This window comes from Diceros bicornis, chromosome 15, assembly GCF_020826845.1.
Source record: "Diceros bicornis minor isolate mBicDic1 chromosome 15, mDicBic1.mat.cur, whole genome shotgun sequence".
Lineage (NCBI taxonomy): Eukaryota > Metazoa > Chordata > Mammalia > Perissodactyla > Rhinocerotidae > Diceros > Diceros bicornis.
Window position 1 is genome coordinate 9,349,221 of NC_080754.1, and position 19,308 is coordinate 9,368,528.

General features: G+C 36.1%; 1 protein-coding gene across 4 annotated transcripts in view; it reads right to left on the reverse strand.

Moving 5' to 3' along the window:
• CBLB (Cbl proto-oncogene B) overlaps positions 1 to 19,308 on the reverse strand; it is a 199,431-nt gene that overhangs the window by 56,328 nt on the left and 123,795 nt on the right. For all 4 annotated transcript variants that reach the window (XM_058555730.1, XM_058555729.1, XM_058555732.1 and 1 more), the window contains exon 10: positions 12,149 to 12,352. In XM_058555730.1, coding sequence (XP_058411713.1) covers positions 12,149 to 12,352 — 204 coding nt within the window. The remainder of the gene's footprint in view (positions 1 to 12,148; positions 12,353 to 19,308) is intronic.

The window sequence follows — 19,308 nt, forward strand, 5'->3', positions numbered from 1 at the left end:
TCCCAAGCTTGCTCATCTTCACCACCAAAAGATAACTCTACTGGAGATCTCTTTAAACAAAATGTTCCCACCCTTCTTATTTCGTATGTTGTCCTAGACAATTCCTCTCACTATCAGGCCTAAACAAAGCAAGAGTAACAAAATCAAATATCTAAACAAATAATTAGACTAAAGTGTTGCAATGCATTCAAAAGTCAAATAGAAATGCCATTTGGATTATCTGCTGTTATTAACACTGACCATTAGCACAAAAATCTAAAATTGAGTTTAATGCAAATTTTTATATGTTTTCATCTTGGTCTAGAGAGTGTCTTAAATACAGAAATAACAAACAGTAAGAGGAAGAGTAGTTGAAGAGTGAGAGTAGGCTCCTGAGTTTAGGGGTCTGCATGTTGTGAGACTGTTCACCACAATAAGTGAGTTGTACTGGTTTGGGCACTCCCCTCCTTGAGTCTTTTCAATTCTGTTTTCATTTCACTTTTCTTCCCCTTATTATAAGGAACACAATTTCACTGCATAAAATTTTGGAATTATAGGAAAATATAAAGATGTTTTGAAAACGTCTACACAGCCATATGTAGTTCCTAATCACATACACAATTTTTAATTTGCTCTATATTGGTTAACATTATACCAAAAGAATTTTAGCTGCCATTAAACATTCTTCATGAATATAATTTTAAAGGGTGAATTATATGGATATACCAATATTTACACAACTATTCCCTTGCTATGAACACTTGTACTGTTCTCAATTTATCTCTATTATAAAGTAACAATATAAAGAAGTCTTTGATCATATACATTTTAATTTTTAAGAACAAAAATCATAGATCTTTTTGAGCATAGGATAATAGACTCATAACTAGGTCAAAGTTCATGAATATTCCTAAGTCCCTTTTGCTGTAAAACCAAGTTATTTCTCTACCAGTCATGTGTGATGGTTACCACTGCACAAACTTCAAAAGCATAGAGTGTTTTTAGTTTTGAATTTCTGTTTGATACTTGATTGGTGTCGCAATGGCCCAAGGTGATATGTAAATTTGAACTTCTTTGACAAATAATTAGCAAAAAAATTGCAATATTGATTTCCATTGTGTATTTCTTTTTTTTTTTAATAATTTTATTTATTTATTTTATTTTTCCCCCAAAGCCCCAGTAGATAGTTGCAAGTCATAGTTCCACACCCTTCTAGTTGCTGTATGTGGGACGTGGCCTCAGCATGGCCAGCAAAGCGGTGTGTCGGTGCGCGCCAGGGATCCAAACCCGGGCCGCCAGCAGCGGATGTGCGCACACTTAACCGCTAAGCCACGGGGCCGGCCCCCATTGTGTATTTCTTCTTTGGGTTACTGGCTTTTTCTGTTCTTTGTTCCATTATCTATCATATTCTTTTATTTACCCCTCAATGATTTGAATGAGCTCTTTATATATTAGGATAGTGAACCTCCATGTTACAATTGTTGTAAATACTTTTTCTCAATTTATCTTCTACTTATTTTATGGTAGAGATTTTATCTCTGCTCTTGTCGTTTTAATTTCCTAATGAATAAACAAAATCTAATTAGTATAATAAAGGCATATTAATCAAGGGATTCTTAAAAGGATCATGTTTTTTTGCCACTGCCTTAAATGAATTTCTTCCTTTGTCACTCCATCTTTACCTGTCCACTCTATTAGGTTAGGATAAAGAAATGGAAAGCTTCGGAAAAATTAACTAGTAAAGTATAGGAAGTAGGATGTGGACAAAGAATTAACTGTACAGAATTTATTGCACAATATTAAAAAAATCATTTATATAGAGATAACTGCAAGAGTTGGGAAGGATGGAACCATCTTTCAAGTTACAGGACAGCTGATTTGTATAATTCCATTCCCTGATCTTGATTTTAGGTAATTCTCACTCTTTTCTAGCATTATACTTGCTTTTAGAACTTGAGAATAAATTATCTTTTTTCGTTTCAGCTCCTTTCACAACACAAAAGCTGGGCACCTTAATTCCCGCCTGTATTATCATCAAACCAGCATATTTGTCTAACTAACAATTTCTCTCAAGTTCTTTAATACTGGTAGCTGATGAGTACGTCTTAAATTGGAATCCTGGTGCTCTAGAAATTTGAAGACCACATTTGATTCTTTTATGTCTACATATTCACCAATTTTTCCCAGCCCTTTGCTTTATGAAATGAATAAATGCTATTCTTAATTTCTCTGACAAAATTTACAGAATTCTTTAGTACTTAGTACAGGATGTTAATGACTACCATAATGAATAGAGAAATATGAATTGGCAATTTTGACAGAAAATCCTGAGAGAAAAGGCCCAAGAAGTAAAGTAGTCAAAAGCCCATCTCAGCACGCTCAGCAATTACCAATAATAATCGGGGACTCATCCTATTTTTAGTCACTCTTCATTTTATCCACACCTTTTAAAGAGTGATTTTGTAAAAGCTTTAATAAGATCCATTATTATGGAAATGGCAAAACATTTGGTAAGAAACTTCAAACCCAGTCAGGCTATTACTAAAAACCGGATAAGAGAAAACCTCTCCAATTACTAATAAGATGAGAGTTCTGACAATCCCAGAGATAATCAAAGTCAACTTCATAATATTTCTGACAAGATTTTCACTTAATGAATTTTCATATCTGAACAAGGTAGATACACGTATTATAAGGATGATGAGAAGGACTCTTAAAGGGTCAACATTTTTCTCTAAATGCATGAAAATTAATGAAGGACATTGATAAAACTTATCACATAAAATATAATTTTCTAAGTTTATTTCCCTTGTGACTAACTATTCTCTTGGTTCTTCTTTTCTCATATTAATTTGTGAACATAACAAAATCTAACACCTTTAAAGTAACAGCCTATACAGAATATTATTCAGAAGGTATCTATTAGAGAAACATTTACACACACACACATATATATCCATATGTAATTTACAGTATGAGTGACATATGTTGTCTATTTTGGAGTACCTGTATCTTTGTTCCCTTTTTGATAATAAACAGAAGCTTATATGAGGAATGTGGTGTAAGAGCAATACAATCCTTTCCCGCTATCCACAATCACACTTCCAGAAGACTTAATCTGTAGGAATTTAGGGAAAAATTCTTGAGTGAAAAAGAAAAGTCCTCCCAACTTGATCTATAGATTCAGTGCAATCCCAGTCAAAATCTCAGGAAGTTATTTTGTAGATATTGTCAAACTGATTCCAAAGTTTATACGAAGACAAAAGACCTGGAATAGCCAACACAACAATGAAGGAGAAGAACAAAGTTGAGGGACTGACTCTACCTGACTTCAAGACCCACTATACACCTACAGTAATCAAGACTGTGTGGTACTGGCAAAAAAAATACCCAAATACATCAATGGAACACAATAGAGAGCTCAGAAACCGACCCATATAAAAATAGTCAACTGATCTTTGACGACTCAACAATAAGAAAATTAACAATCAGATTAAAAAATGGGCCAAGACCTTAACAGATATCTCACCAAAGATATACAGATGGCAAATAAACACAGGAAAAAACGCTGCACATCATCTGTGATCAGGGAAATGCAAATTCAAATGAGACACCACTATACAGTAGTCCCCCCCATCCATGGTTTCGCTTTCCACCCTTTCATCAAATGCTGGCAAGGATGTGGACCAACAAGAACTCTGACTCATTGCTGACGGGAATATAAAATGGTACAACCACTTTGGAAGACAGTTTGGCGGTTTCTTATAAAACTAAACAGGGGCCGGCCTGGCAGCTTAGTGGTTAAGTTCGCATGCTCCGCTTCGGCGGCCTGAGTGCAGACCTACGCACTGCTTATGAAGCCATGCCGTGGAAGCGGTCCCACATATAAAGTAGAGGAAGATGGGCAACAGATGTTAGCTCAGGGCTAATCTTCCTCAAAAAGCAACAACAACAACAAAACACTAAACATATTCTTACCATATGATCCAGCAACCACGCTCCTTGGTATTTACCCAAAGGAGTTGAAAACTTATGTCCACACAAAAACCTGCACACAGATGTTTATAACTGCTTTATTCTTAATTACCAAAACTTGCAAGCAACCGAGATGTCTTTCAGTAGGTGAATGGATAAATAAATCACAGTTTTTTATTTATTTATTTTTTATTTGTTTTTATTTTTTATTTATTTATCTGGACAATGGAATATCATTTAGTACTAAAAAGAAATGAGCCATGTCAAGCCATGAAAAGACAGGAAGGAAACTTAAATGCATATTACTAAGTGAAAGAAGCCAATCTGAGAAGGCGACATACTATATGAGTCCAACTAAATGACATTCTGGAAAAGGTAAAATTAGGGAGATAGTAAAAAAGGTGAATGGTTGCCAGGGGTTGGGGGAGGGGCACAGAGAAATTTTAGGGCAGTGAAATACTCTGCATAATAGTATAATGGTGGATACATGTCACTACACATTTGTTCAAACCCACAGAATGTACACCACCAAAAGTGAACTCTAATGTAAACTATGGACTTTAGATGATAATGACGTGTCCATGTAGGTTCATCAGTTGTAACAAATGTACTACCTGGTTGCAGAAGTTGATAATGGAGGAGGCTATGCATGTATGGGGGTGGGAGGTACATGAGAAATCTCTGTACATTTCCTTCAAATTTGCTGTGAACCTAAAACTGTTCTACAAGTCTTAAAATTAAAAAATAAATAAATAAATAAATGAACAACCAACCAAAAAAAAGGAAAGCCCTCTAAATAGGGGGAAAAATTCTGCTGCATCTCTCCCTGTAGGAACGGAATGTAGGCACTTTGCTACCTTACTATGAATATGGATATTTGATTTGCGTGTAAAATAAGGTTCACTATTTTAAATTATTACTATTTTTTACATTCCACTAATAACTTCTAGAAATTTTTAGATACTACAAATTAGAAGGAATGAAGAACAGGAAAACAGTTAGAAACTAATACTTGGAGAAATACCGACTGGAGTAAGAGTTGACTAGTCTTTGAGGTCTGATAGGGAGGTGGTCAATAAAATTGCCAATAGGGGCTACTTCAAAGAAGTGTACACAGCCTCACAGGTGGAATAAACCCAAGAGCAGTGCTCCATTAAAAAGTTAAACATTGTTAACTACACAGAACTATACTGCTTCCCCTTGAAGTACCTTTTATGAGAAGGACAAAACCTCCTAGCTTGTGACAAGCCTCCATAACCCTGAAATTTCTTTGAAGTTTCATATTTCACTTTAAACACTTATAGGAATTTTCCATCCTGATCCAAATATATATTTGATTTTAATTTAACTTTATGGTTCCCTTCTCTCCGTGCAACTTTCCCTTAAATCTTGTAGCAAAACGTAAGCTTCAAGAAGCATGTCATGTTGATTGTAGTGGCTTCTTATGACCTTTGGTTCACTCAGCTGCATAGCCAATTTTGAGAAGTCAGGGAAGGGTGACATATAATTCAGAAATATTTCCATAAAAATGGCTGAGAAACCAGAACATTCTGGGAAGTAAAGGAATATACTTCAGTCACTGCAAAATGCTCTCATGTGAAACCCCTATCGCTCCCAAAATACCAGGTACAGCGAGTCTGAACAACAAGCAATTACTATTTACTGTAGTTCTTCATCCTACTTTAGACAATACTTATTTCAATTTACTTATGTAGAAAATAAGACTGTTGTAAGCTTACCTAAATTATTTAGTCCTTAAAATAGTATTTCAGATGACATGTTGGCAATTTTGCATCTTCTCTGAGTTTTAAACCCTAAAGTTGGTTTTACAGTAAATTATTTTAATGTGACCATGCAATAACTATGCAGATACTAATATATTAAAAAAATAAAACCAAGTGCTTGCAAATCCAATACAGTTTTGGTGTCTAATTCTTCCTAAAGAATGATAGGTAACAGTATCCAAAGGAAAAAACTTTCATAGACATCTCAAAAATACTGATATTTAATTCTCAGAAGTACAGCAATATTTCAAGAGTTTTAAATAACACTATATATAAAAAATAATGTTAATAACTAATACTTAACATTCACTAGGTACCAGCACTATTCCAATGACTTCACATATATTACCTCATTTACTCTCAACCCTAGGAGGTACGGTTTCACAGACAAGGTCACTGAGGCACAGGGGTTAAAAAACCAACACAAGGGGCTGACTGTGTGTCAGGCACCATGCGAGGCTCCGAGGATAAAGAGTAAGGCCGGCCTCTGCCCTCCAGAGCTCCCAGTCTACCACGGGAGGCTGACCCCAAACTGAGAAGCAGAGTTCAAGTGTTTGCTTCTCTAAACTACTACACATTCAAACCACTTTTGAGGAACATGTAACAATGTTTTCAGGGTCCCCTATAACATCATATAGCACTCGGATGAGGCAGTTTTTTCCTTGGTTAATCACATACTAATAAAGAAAATGCCACAATTTTGCATGGAGAGCTTTAAGAACATCAGTGAACAGAATGCAGTTAAACGGCAAACAATGAAACCTGTGCCTCTGGATTGCTTACTGTCACCCATGACTCTACCATCCATGACTCACCCACGCACGGCACGGGGGTGAGGACTACTGTCATCAGGACCGGAATCATTCTTCTTAGGTGGGAGTGTCCCGCGGGCTGCAGGATGTTTCACATCTCTGCCCCTGCCCACTAAATGCCAGTGGTTCCCTTCCCATTCAGCCATCGTAAAACCCACAAACGTCTCTACACACTCCTGAAGACTCTCAAGAGGCAGAGCTGCCCATAGCTGAGAACCATGTTCTACAATCTGACGTCTACGTTTATTTTTCTATTTCACTTTTGTTGTCATTTTTGTCCTTACTGCCTCAGCATGGACTCTAGCCCTGTGGCTGAAATCTAAGTCACATTAAAAAGGCAACACTCTCCTCAAAACACTGTGACCTGTACACATGAACTCCTTCCTCAGGATCAGGGATGCTAGGGATCCTTTCTTCACCCTTATTATTAGGAAAAGCAAGAATGAGATGCTATATTAAGTTTTTAATGAGCCATATGTATTTTAATTGATGACAGTAACATTAGGAGAAGGAATAAAAAAAGACAAAAGAAGAATAAGTCTCTTGACCTCTGGTCACACCTGTTTTTGTTCTTATATGGCCACTTATGAAGAATTAAAATATTGTTTTAAGAAAATATAACGTTTGAGACCAAAAGACTTAATCTCAGTTCATACACTAGGTCAGTCTGTCAACTTCTTGATTTTGTATGCAAATCTTTACTTGTTTGTAATTTTGTGTACTTGGTGAATAATATGTTCTATCAGCATAACTGCTAAGGAACTGTTAAGACTCCCATTACATCTTTGGCCCAATGAACAAAGCTCTGACTAGCAACAGACACCTTTTCTCTGATCTGACTAAACTCAGAGAGAAGGATGTGATCTTACCAATCATACCCTGGACTGCTGCTGGGCTCACATCAGATCCAATTATTCTAGAAATTCTGACAGCTCGAGAACTCAGGCAATGGTACAGTTTTAAGCAAAAGCTAAAACATCTTCTAGTTAAATCTCATAAAAGAGCCTATATGTAGAAAGGCAACCAATACACTGTACTATGGATTTTTAGGTTCTATTTGCTTCCGTAAAGATAACTATTATTAAACATACCTAACTTACAAAAGAAATAATAAAAATGCATTCCATATGTTCAGTATGCTACTATTTATAAACTCCAGCTGCGGGATATCACCATGGTAACAAGAATACACAAACAGCTCAGTCCTCTAGGCTATGATAGAAGCATTACTAATTTAAAGAATGCAATATGCTTAAGACAGGCAGAAACGGTTTCACAATATAGTTATCAACCTGCTCACAAAAGAGGAGAAAGATGAGATGAGTATTTCAAATGGCAGATAAAAGAAAATCGAATCATTCTGCTGGACAATGACTGACAGTCACTCTTGGAGTTGAGAGAACAAAATGTTTTAAAAATGAATGAATGAATGAGGCAACAAAATGATTTAAAAAAGAGAGGAAGAAAATTCAGGTAGAAGAGCTATTATGTCAAAACGACCATGTGATATTTGTTTATAACCTCATCTGTAAGACAGAACTGAATAAAACTGGTAATTTGAAGTACTGTGCATATGCACTCAGTCCTCAGATTGGAACAAAGATAAAAAGGTGCATAAGATCAGGTCACTGCCCTCAAAGGACATGTGAGCATGTAAGTGCATGTATTATTTCATTTACTAAACATTAACTGAGTGTGTTTAGGTGCCAGGAAACACAAAGATAAATAAGACATTGGCCCTGGCCTTAAGAATTAATAGTCTAACAGAGAAGACAGTCCTTTAAAGAAAACATTAACAATTTAGTGTTACTCCTGAAACAGAAGTAAATATAAACTGTTATGAGAACATAATGTCATAGCAATATTTTTCCCAATTACTCAGAAAGAATTGATGCTTTATCTACACTAAAATTTAGGTTTTACTGAAAGTTAAGTGGCAGAGATTTATGAAATATTATGAAGTTCACAATCTGTTTAATTGACTAGAGGCAGATCAGTGCACATAAAAACATTTAAATGAAATATGATTCCTCAACTTAAAAACAAATAATTACAAGTTCTTTACATTTCTCCAATATCTCACTGCCATAGGAAGGTACAGAAATAATACTGACTGTAGTGAAAGCTTTAGGAGACAACACTGCTGAGCGCCAAACAAGCCTCTCAAGTGGGACTTCTGGGACAACTACGTCTGAGAGCACCATTCTTCTCTTTTTCGGGTGAACTAAAGAGAAGATCACTGTGAAAATCTTTCAGTTTCCTTGACAGAAAGCTCACCGGTGTGCCAGAGAGAAGAAAACATGCATGGTCTTGAGAGTGGGTGAAAAGAGCAGGGAAAACCACAGGTCACCTGTGCACACCTGCTGCTCATGTCACGTGGAGTCCTTTCCAGCGTCAGTGCCACTACTGAAACGAGGCTCAGCTTCGACTTCAATCAATGGAAAACAGGTGGAGCCTGCAACCTTCCCCAAACTCAGAGAAGGCAAATACTGGTTCCCCTAGGCGGTAAGGAATACAAAGTTCTTGGAAGAATTACTCTTAAGGCCCCACTCCCCTCCCCTGACATGAATCACTGCAAGAAGAAAAGCCATTTAGTCAAGAAAATTGAAATGCCTTTTCCTAGCTGGAAAACATTACCACCGAGGTCACTTGAACTACTTGAGCGTTGTATGTTTCTCAAATACTTTTCTGTCATTCCCTATTATCCACGCATTCAATAAACATTCTTTAAATGCTTACTGCGCCCTAGACAGGGGATTGCAAACCTTTTCTTAAAGGGCCAGCTAGTAAATATTTTAGGTTTTGCAAGCCAAGATGCAAAATCAAGGAAATTACATAAGTACTTATAAAATTATTTAAATGTATAACCATTTAAAATGTAAAATCATTCTTAATTCACAGAAAAACAAACAAAAACAGGCCGTGGTTTGCTGATTCCAGTGCTAGATTAAGTCAAATATCCAGACCAAGCTAAGACCATTAGGTTATTAAATTAAAAGGGAAGGTCTTTTGCATCAAGACCTAGCTTATTCCAATAACAACCTGCAAGAATGATCTAATAAAGCTCTGTCCAATAGAATTCTCTCCTGGACAATAGATATTTCTATTATATCTATCTATAATAGATTTCAATACCTACAGAAGCTGTTCTATATCTATACAGTTCAATCAGGCAGCCACTAGACATAAGTGGCTATTGAGCATTTAAAATATGTTGAGTGTGATTGAGGAACAAAATTTTTAAATTTTAAATTTACATTTAAATAGCCACATATGGCTATTTGTATTGGAGAACAGATTTAACAGTCACTTAAATATCAATTAGCAGTACCTAACTGAATGTGCTTGGGTTTTTGGTGACTCATTTGTTAGGTGTATGGCATAAATATTTTTATAGGTTAATACCAACAGATCACAATTCAAATTATTTTTAACTTCTAAAAATAGGGAGTTACATTGTGTACATGATGTACATTATATTACAGAACTGAAAAGACTTTCAGATGACAAGTAGTTACGCTTTCTCTATCACGTACAATGTGTGTGACATATTCCAAAGAGGGCAAAAAAGGCAGTAAGTATTGCACGATGGCTCACAACTCGAATTCTGAAGTTAGGAAGACCTGGAATAAAGTATCAGTTCTGCTACAGATTAGTACTGGGATCTTAGGAAAGTTATTTCACCTCTTTCTTCCTCAGTTTCCTCTTCTGTAAAAGAGGACAATAACAGTAGCTTCTCCAGTGGGTCGGTGTGATGATCAAATGAGATCAAGGATTTAAGGACCTAGAACAGTGCCAGGTCACTGAAACCATACATGTTACTATTTTATTACCAATACTAATTAAAATTAATAATACAACATAATAAATATTCTGGGATATACTCCATAATCTGATTCAGGAGAAATCATTTCATCCCTCTGCATGTGAGAGAGTTGCATATGGGGTGTGGATATATCGCTGTATTGTCATCCAGACGACATAACTTTGAATCCTGGCTCTACAACCTACTAATGCTGCCAAGTCACCTGACTAGTCTGAGCTTCATTTCCTTATCTGAAAAATAAGAATAATAATATTTCCCTCTCCAAGTTGTTAAGAGAATAAAATATGTGAAAAAGCTTTTGCTCATATAGAAGATATTAATATTGGTTTACTGATTGAGTTCATCTTAAAAATCAAGTCTCAATTCCCTGTTTTGAAATTTTTTCTCGTTCATCCTTTAGGATTACTGAGGAATAACTATTTCCTTTCTTCCATCTCTTGGGTCAAAGAGATCACACAACTTCAAAACTAAAAACTAGATGTAGTTGTCGGGATTAAAGGATGGAATCAAGAGTAGTTTCTCTGAGAGTTAAATTATGACATTTACGAAAAACCACTGAGGTAAAGAATAAAAATCACAGACCAAAGCAAAATTTGAGAGTAGCCATGGTGGTGATGTTAACGTATTTCCATATGTAAAATTTGTATGTAAAAAATCCTAAGAGTATGCCTTTGGTGAGCATGGAACATTGGAACATAGAAAATGCAGGAGGCCAAGAGACAAACTTTGACGCAGCCCTAAAGAAGGGGTAACCCAAGGAAATGCCTCATCTGTTCTCCTCACCAAGTGTTCCCCTACCACAGAGAGAAGCATATGGCAAATACAATCTGATGCAATTATACATTATCATCACTCCACCTAGATGGCAAACAGGGTTCATGTAATCTGCCAAATTCTAATGAATTGCAGTAGAGGTTCTGTAGGGCTGTGTAGGCCAAGTGTGAACTCAGCAGGGATGAGTCCATGATTGATTAGCCACGTCTGCCATGAGTCAGGAGGAAGTGGGGCACCTTCACACAGCACTTGCATACCCTTTCATACCACTCACTGCCATTTCTCTGATTTCTGAAAGCACAAAACTTCTGGGTGTAATCTGAATTTCATGTATCCTTCTATACAGAGAATAGCCTGATATCGAAGAGTCCAGCTCTCTTGATCATTATATTTCTGGTTTGTACATTACTTAGTTGGCATTCTGGTTCATTGACTAGTCTCTTGAAAACTTGATTATATAAACCCCAAATGGGCAATAGCATCCATTCTCAGTGAACTAAGAAGGTCAATTTTATGAGTCAGCAATATTGATAAACAAACGCCAGACTATGATAAATTCACAAAGTAAATCTTACATGACCTCTTATTAGGCTGGATTCCTGGTAAGAAAATAACTCTATCAGATAGTTCTTTTAGACTTTAACAAAGACTATTTTTAATCAGTTTCATCATTTCCATTTTAATAATTTCCTTTCTTAAATTTTCCTTCTTAGATGTGCTATTGCCAGTCTTAGATGATGTTTAATTCTATACAAAAGCTCTCACCATCTCTCATTTTGAAGTTTAAAATCAGTGAGAGCACTCTGAGTAGAGTCTAGTTCTTTCTCAGTCTATGATTTCATCAGCCTGTCAACATTACTTGTTTTCACCTTTCTTTTGATTCCTGAATCTTTCTTTCCCAAACCCAAACACACTCAGTCATACTCCATTTGCAACAGCATCATTTCTTTTTCATGTCCACACACCGATCTATTTAAATCTGTATTTCCTAGTTTTACCTTTCGAACATTTGCCAACCGATTCATCATCAAGGACTCCTCTCGGTCGTCGTCGTCATCCAAGTCCAGCATTGGCATTCCAAAGGGGTCAATGATGCTGCAGCACCTGGAGCCTTCATCTCTCGGATCAAAGGGGTCCACGATTATGGGCTCCGTTCCTTTTATTTCGCAGCGACAGAAGGGGCAGCCCTGGCCATCTGACTCCTGAACAAACACAAACAATGTGGTGACTGGTCTTTGTTCAAATAATACAGTACTCAGAAGGGACACTGTTCTACAACTATAGAGAAAAGTTGCAAAACGGAGGTTTTAGGGTAGGTGGTGGAGGTCGGGGGAAGACAGGTCTCAAAGAGATAGTGAGGTAGAATAGGGAGTCAACAAAATATACCATAAACGTTCAGTATTTCAAATTTTCAAAGAAGAAAATTTTCTTTTAAACAAAACACTTCGATTTTCCAAAGAAAATGAATCTAACTTTATTTTCCTGAATGCTCACTTACAATTTTAATGTATCAGAACTTCAGAGTCCTACAGAAAACTAGAAAATGAATCATGGCCCTGTTTACCAAAAGGCTGCAGTGCTAAGTAAACATTCTACAAAAAGGACATTTTAATAAAAATCCATAATAAACAAAGTAGTAGTATCGTTAAGAACAATCCATTTCAAAATTCATTCTGGAAAAGTTCCTGTGCCTATAACTATGGCTAAATATTTCCATTTTAATTGCCTTGCTCTTTCAAAATCTTGATTTACAATCAATCAAGTAAGGAAACAAACTATGTAAGATGTTAAGTTTTGCCCCTCAACATGCTTTCAAACTAGATACTGCAAAAAGACTTGTGGAAATATTTTTGGGCCAGAAATTCATTTACTGGTAATTATTGAAGGTTTTGTTTAAAGTCTCCCAACTCCATTTCTCAAAACTAACTGCATTAAGAATTCGCAGTTGGCAGAGAAAGAGGAAAAGACTGTTTTCTCGCCCTGCGGACAACGCTGCCTTCTCGAGATAGACAGTATACAATATTCACCATCGTATTTTTGTTTTTGTGTTATATTCTGACTTTAGTAACGTGTTACTTAAAAAAAAAGTAAAAATCAAAATCATTTTAAGGCAGAAATGAGATGAATTAGTACCATTTTAGAGATGCGACAACGGATATAAAGAGAACTGACATCTTCAAAGAAACCATTCAGTACTTAACTCAGGAGTGTCCCACCCACTTGGTATCATGGGAAACTGGTGATCTACCTGCCCTACAGTGACACTTTGAGCAGCAGGGGAATAACACTCTTGCTCTCCTCTCATTGGACAATTACTGATCATCCACTCTGTGGCAGATCCTGTGGCAGGTAGCTTATTCTTTCCCAAGCATCACTCAGATTAACAAATTGAACATCTCCTTTGCCACACAAAAATTGTCAAAAAAAGAAAAACAAACTCTTTGAATTGGTTAACGAAAAGAAATTGCAACATTCCCTCATTCATCTACTATTACATAATTTGGGAAAGAAACTTGGAATGGCAAAACGGTTGAACTAAGGTGACGTGAAGAAACACAGACAGGCTAGTACAAAATCCTTTGATGTTTACTGCCACACATGCTGGGGTCTGGTGGGCTTCAAGCCAACTTAAATATTACTTGCTCCATCATTTTACAGACAATAAGCCTGAGAGTTAATTCTTCTATTTTGAAAAACGTTTCACATTGATACTTTTTAACACAGGAGTAAATACTTAATTGATATTTTCTAACACAGGAGTAAATACTTAAGGAAAGTTAATCCTTTCTCCTATCTTTCAATAACAAGAACATTAAATTTAAGTGCATATTCAACATATGTTGTCATACAGGTAAAATTTCCTTATTATAAAAGTCAAAAGCTATCCATATTGTGTGCCTGTAGTGAAATTTTCTTACAAATCTACACATAATAATATCAAAAAGATAGTTCTCATATATAAGAATGGAACGCGCGGGGCCGGCCCCGTGGCTTAGCGGTTAGGTGTGCGCGCTCCACTATTGGCGGCCCGGGTTCGGATCCCGGGCACGCACCGACGCACCGCTTCTCCGGCCATGCTGAGGCTGCGTCCCACATACAGCAACTAGAAGGATGTGCAACTATGACATACAACTATCTACTGGGGCTTTGGGGAAAAAAAAAAGGGAGGAGGATTGGCAATAGATGTTAGCTCAGAGCCGGTCTTCCTCAGCAAAAAGAGGAGGATTAGCACGGATGTTAGCTCAGGGCTGATCTTCCTCACAAAACAAAAAAAAGAAGAAGAATGGAACGTGAAACAGTTGATGTTCCCTGTGTCTTTAATGCACGACAGATGGAAATCAGTACTCTGGGACCTACGTAGACATTTCATTCCCTCGTATATTTAAAAAAAATTATTACAGAAAATTTCAAACATGTATAAAAGCAGAGAAAATAGTGTAATGAATCTCTTTGTACCTATCACCCAACTTTAACAATTATCAATTCATGCCAATTTGTTTCATCTATACCTTCACTTGCTCCCTCCATCCTTGGATTATTTTGAAGCCCGTACTACACATTACATAAACTCACCTGTAAATGTTTTAGTATGTGTATGTAAAAATAGAAATTCTTTTAAGACCTAACTACAATATAATTATCACAACTAAAAATTAATCCACTCAATCTAAATCAGTAAAGTGATATTATTTTTGAGTGCAGTGCCTAGAATGTGTAAGCCACTGTATTCAGCTACAAAGGCTTCTCTTCGAACCTCCAAGGTCAACCTGCATGTTGTTTTGGTTAAGGATGACTTCCAATTGATGTGATCTATTTCCTGATAAAGGGTAACTGAAAAGATTGAGTTTGGAAAGGGGATGAGGTGAAAGGCAATAATAGCATCTTGACGGCACAAGAGAGAGACTGGGAACAGTTCGTCTAAAACTGAATTTAGGTTTTTCTCCATCTCTCCTACCTGAAAGTTTAATGCTATACAAATTATTGATGTGTGTCAGAGTAGCTGTTTTATAAGTATATATTGCAAAAGATATTTTTTGTTCAGCTGTATCTTTGTTGAGAGTTTACATTACTCACTGGATCAAAAACCAGCTGCAATGTACATCTATTTTGATTTGCAAACACAGACCACACTGAATGTGTCTCCTTAATGGTATTTACTCTAATATGACCCCACCCATCACCCTTTCTCTGTAAAGTGACTACTGTCATATGCAAATTAAGTTTAACCATAAATTCTCAAATGCCACTTTGGTACTCTGCCCTAGTTTCTGTCAGATGGTTTACTGAATACACAAGAAGAACATGTTTGACAGACATATAACTCATCAGGATTGTGCCTCAATAATTAAAATAATGTTTCTGTCAGCATATACTTAATGCAAGATCAAGGAGGATATGTTAATGAAGAAGAAAGACCAATATATAACTCCTTTTCTAGTCCCCAACACCGTCACATTCTGAGAATATTAAGAAGAAGTACTTGGGACTCCATCTGTTCTAATTGACTCAGTAGATTTCACTTCCTCAAATCAGAAATACTTCAAAACCAAAAGATACAGAAGTTATCAGTGAGTATTACACTCACCTGCAACTTCATTATGTAACATGCTCATGATAAAGTAATTCAGACTCATTAGCCAACCATTAAAACTGTAAGTTAATACTACTAAATATAAATATAACTTTAGGTAACCTGAGAACAAATTAACATTGGCAGGAAAATAGAAAAAAAAATTTTTTTTTTGGAAGTCAAAAAAAATTTCCCATTCCCCAATAAAACTCTATGTAAAAATCCAAATAAATATTATCAGTATCATCTCATCATCATCACCATTATGTATCAGTTACCTTCCACATTCTTTCTGTTTAAATATTATTCAGATGGATAGTATCTCTTAAATAAATACTTTCTTCTAATTCTTTAAACAAACATTATATAAAGTACAATTTATTTGCTCTCAGCATGATTAATTATGAGAGCGCAAATTTTGATTTAAGGTCAATCATTTCATGCCTTCAAACAAATACAATTACACGGAGGGCCCTGGAGAACACACAGGACTCTATGAGTCTCATTTTGGAGTGCATTTTATATTTGTACTGTGCATGTTTTCTGTATCAGTAACTACTAATTTACATATTTTGCTATACTTCATGTAGATTTGAAGTTACCACAAATCTTTTTTTAAAACATGGAACAACTATAAATAAACAGATAGATAGATAGATAAATAAAAACATACACCCTGAGAGTAGATTGGGCCCATACTAAGCATTTTCAGAGCACAAAATTTTCCACAGAAACTCAAAACTTCTTCTTAAAAGAATGACTAAGGACAGTTAATAATAACCTTAGAGTAAACAACCCGGAGTGGGAGAGATCTTTGGTTGTGGTGCTCTTCTACGATGGGCAAGGGAAGATGACATGGGTGAATCTAGACTCTTCCAGTGGTAATATGGGATGCCCGTAAAGACATGCAACTGAACCAGAAAAGAAGCACAGGCATTCCGAATCAGGACACTTGGATTGGAATTCTACAACCACCACTTACAGCTGTGTGACACTGTATAAGCCATTCCATCTTATTTGTAGGGTATAATGAGAAATGCACATATTAAGGGACGTCTTAAAGTGAGATAAATTAATTCTAAACTTTCCAAAGTGCTATGCAAATTCCAGTTGGTATAATTACTATAAAAATAGTCTTAAGAACAAAGAAACATTGTAAGATAACTGGGGAAATATATCCTAGCATCTGAAAAATATTCATATATCCATAAGACTTTTATCTTCTAATGAAATGAACATAATTTAAAAACTGCAGAATTTTCAGTGTACACAGATTAACAATAATCAGAAATAAGAGATATATTCCTAAGAGATGCCATCAGTTACTATGTTAGGAACCAGAATAATAACTAAAATTCCAGGCACTGTTGTAAGCGCTATCCACATATTAACTCATTCAGTCCTACAAGGTAGGTAAAATTATCATCTCCATTTTACCAATGAGACAATTGAGAGTTTACATAATTTGACAGAGGTCACACAGGTAAGCAGCACCGAGTAGGGCATCATGTCCAGGAGATCTGTTTCTAAAGCTTAAGCTTTTCATCAGCCAACTCTCACTATACTACACCACAGGATCAGGATGAGGCAGAGTTCCTTCATCTCAGATTCACAGCCTAGGTTAAAATAAAGGGGCTTGAAAATCGCTGTCTACTACTGATCATTCAAAAACGGAAAAAAAATTTTAACTATTTTGTTCAAATAGCAAGTTTCAAAATAAAAGAAACTACTATAATCAATTAATATTCTGTTTGCTCTAACTGAAAAATTTCAGCTTGAATAGGAAGATGCAAAACTTGTCCTAGTAATTGTAGTTTTCCTGAGGATATATGTTTTACATAGGAAGAGCTTTGCTTTTTAAATATTTGTTGCTAGAATCCAATTTAAAAATTTAACGCATGAAGTCTGTGAGTTTGCTTCTGAAGACATTTTATTTAATGGAGTCAACTTTTAAAAAACCCATTAAAGGCCCTCGTTAGAGCCAAAGGAAAATGTTTCCACAATGCCACTACCTGCTGTCGCCCAGACGCACTGTGACACAGCGAGCGCCCACTGAATTCAGCCACGAGACACAAAGGCAAGCGTCTGCTCTGCCAGATCCTGCTTTCTCAGACCTGTCTCCTCCTTTCCATGCCTACTGTCATCGCTGTAGGTCATGACATCGTTGTGGCACTTCTGGACAACTCTAGCAGTCCTGACATAACTCTCAAAGTGAAAGAGGAGCTCCAACGCTTTATTTTATCACATTTACACAAACAGATACAACATGTAATCAAAGACAGAAATACCAATTTATGACATTCTTAAAGGCAAACATTATTTCCTTATTTGTAGTACTAAGGCTACAAAATTTCACTGAGTCTAGAAATTTGAAGGTTGGTTGCTTTTGAAGGAAGATACAGTAAAAGATTATTTCTTAATGCCTTAAATGTGATCGTTTGAGCTTGCTTCTCACCACTCAGACAATTACACCTTTTTTTCCCCCAACTATGCTCTCTGAATATGGGACATCCATAAATCTCTTCAGTCACGTGTCATATTAAAATCAGGGTTTACTGATTTTCATCTGTTGACTTTTTTGTGAATTACTGTTTTGAACACTCCAATATTTTTTCTTTAAATTAGTCTGAAAAATATGCAGAAGGAATAATCACAGGAAAATATTAATTTTACTTTTAATTGAATTAAAGTCCTTGGCAGCAATTCAAAACAAGGCTGTATATATAATTGACATGTGTATCCTTTTTCATTTTGAAAGGAAGATTTGAAAACCACAGTTAGAATTTGTGCCATTCATGAGCTCAGAAGCCATTTTCTAGATTCCTGGAAAAAACAGAGAATGAAAACAACTCCTTACTTTGCACCTTATGTAATAAGGCAACCCTGCAACATCACTGCTGCATAATATGCTACTTAAAAAGGGAAGATGTGGAGGAGTTCCAGGCGAAGAAGACAATGTTTTGTTAATATCCATGGAATAGCATGGCCATGAAAGAAAACTCTCCAAGTGTCATTGCCAAGGGTAGAACAGAAGTGCCGCACCCAGTGATACTGCTTCAAAAAATGCCTCTACAGAGGAGATTATTCAACTTGTTTAGTATTCTGTGCAAACTCTGGCTTGCTTATTCAATTTATTAAATAACACAGATGTTTCAGAAGGAGAAAAAAGTGTGTGACACCTCTTCGGAGGCATGACTAATGGGCCATTATGACAGCAATTAAAGAGGAGCCACTTGCAGCCTGTAACAACTAACTGACACTGCTATCACGCATTTCTTAGGGTTTGTGTTAATTACATAAAATTTTAGTCTCCAGTGAAATTCAATTAAATCAAAGTAGGGCATCAAATGGAAGGGAAAGTTGGTGAAGAATGACTTGCTAAAAATGCACACATAATGTTTTATGGTCAGGGTTTAATATTTCCTATTGGACTCTGACTGATTTATCAGAGCTTCTTGGCAGACACACAGCCTTTAAAATCCTTTTCATATCAGCATGCCCAACCAAAGCAGGAGAAAGTAACAAAAAATGTCCCTCATCCATAATTAAATTTGAAGGATAACAGGATGCTCATTTCAAGTAATTATT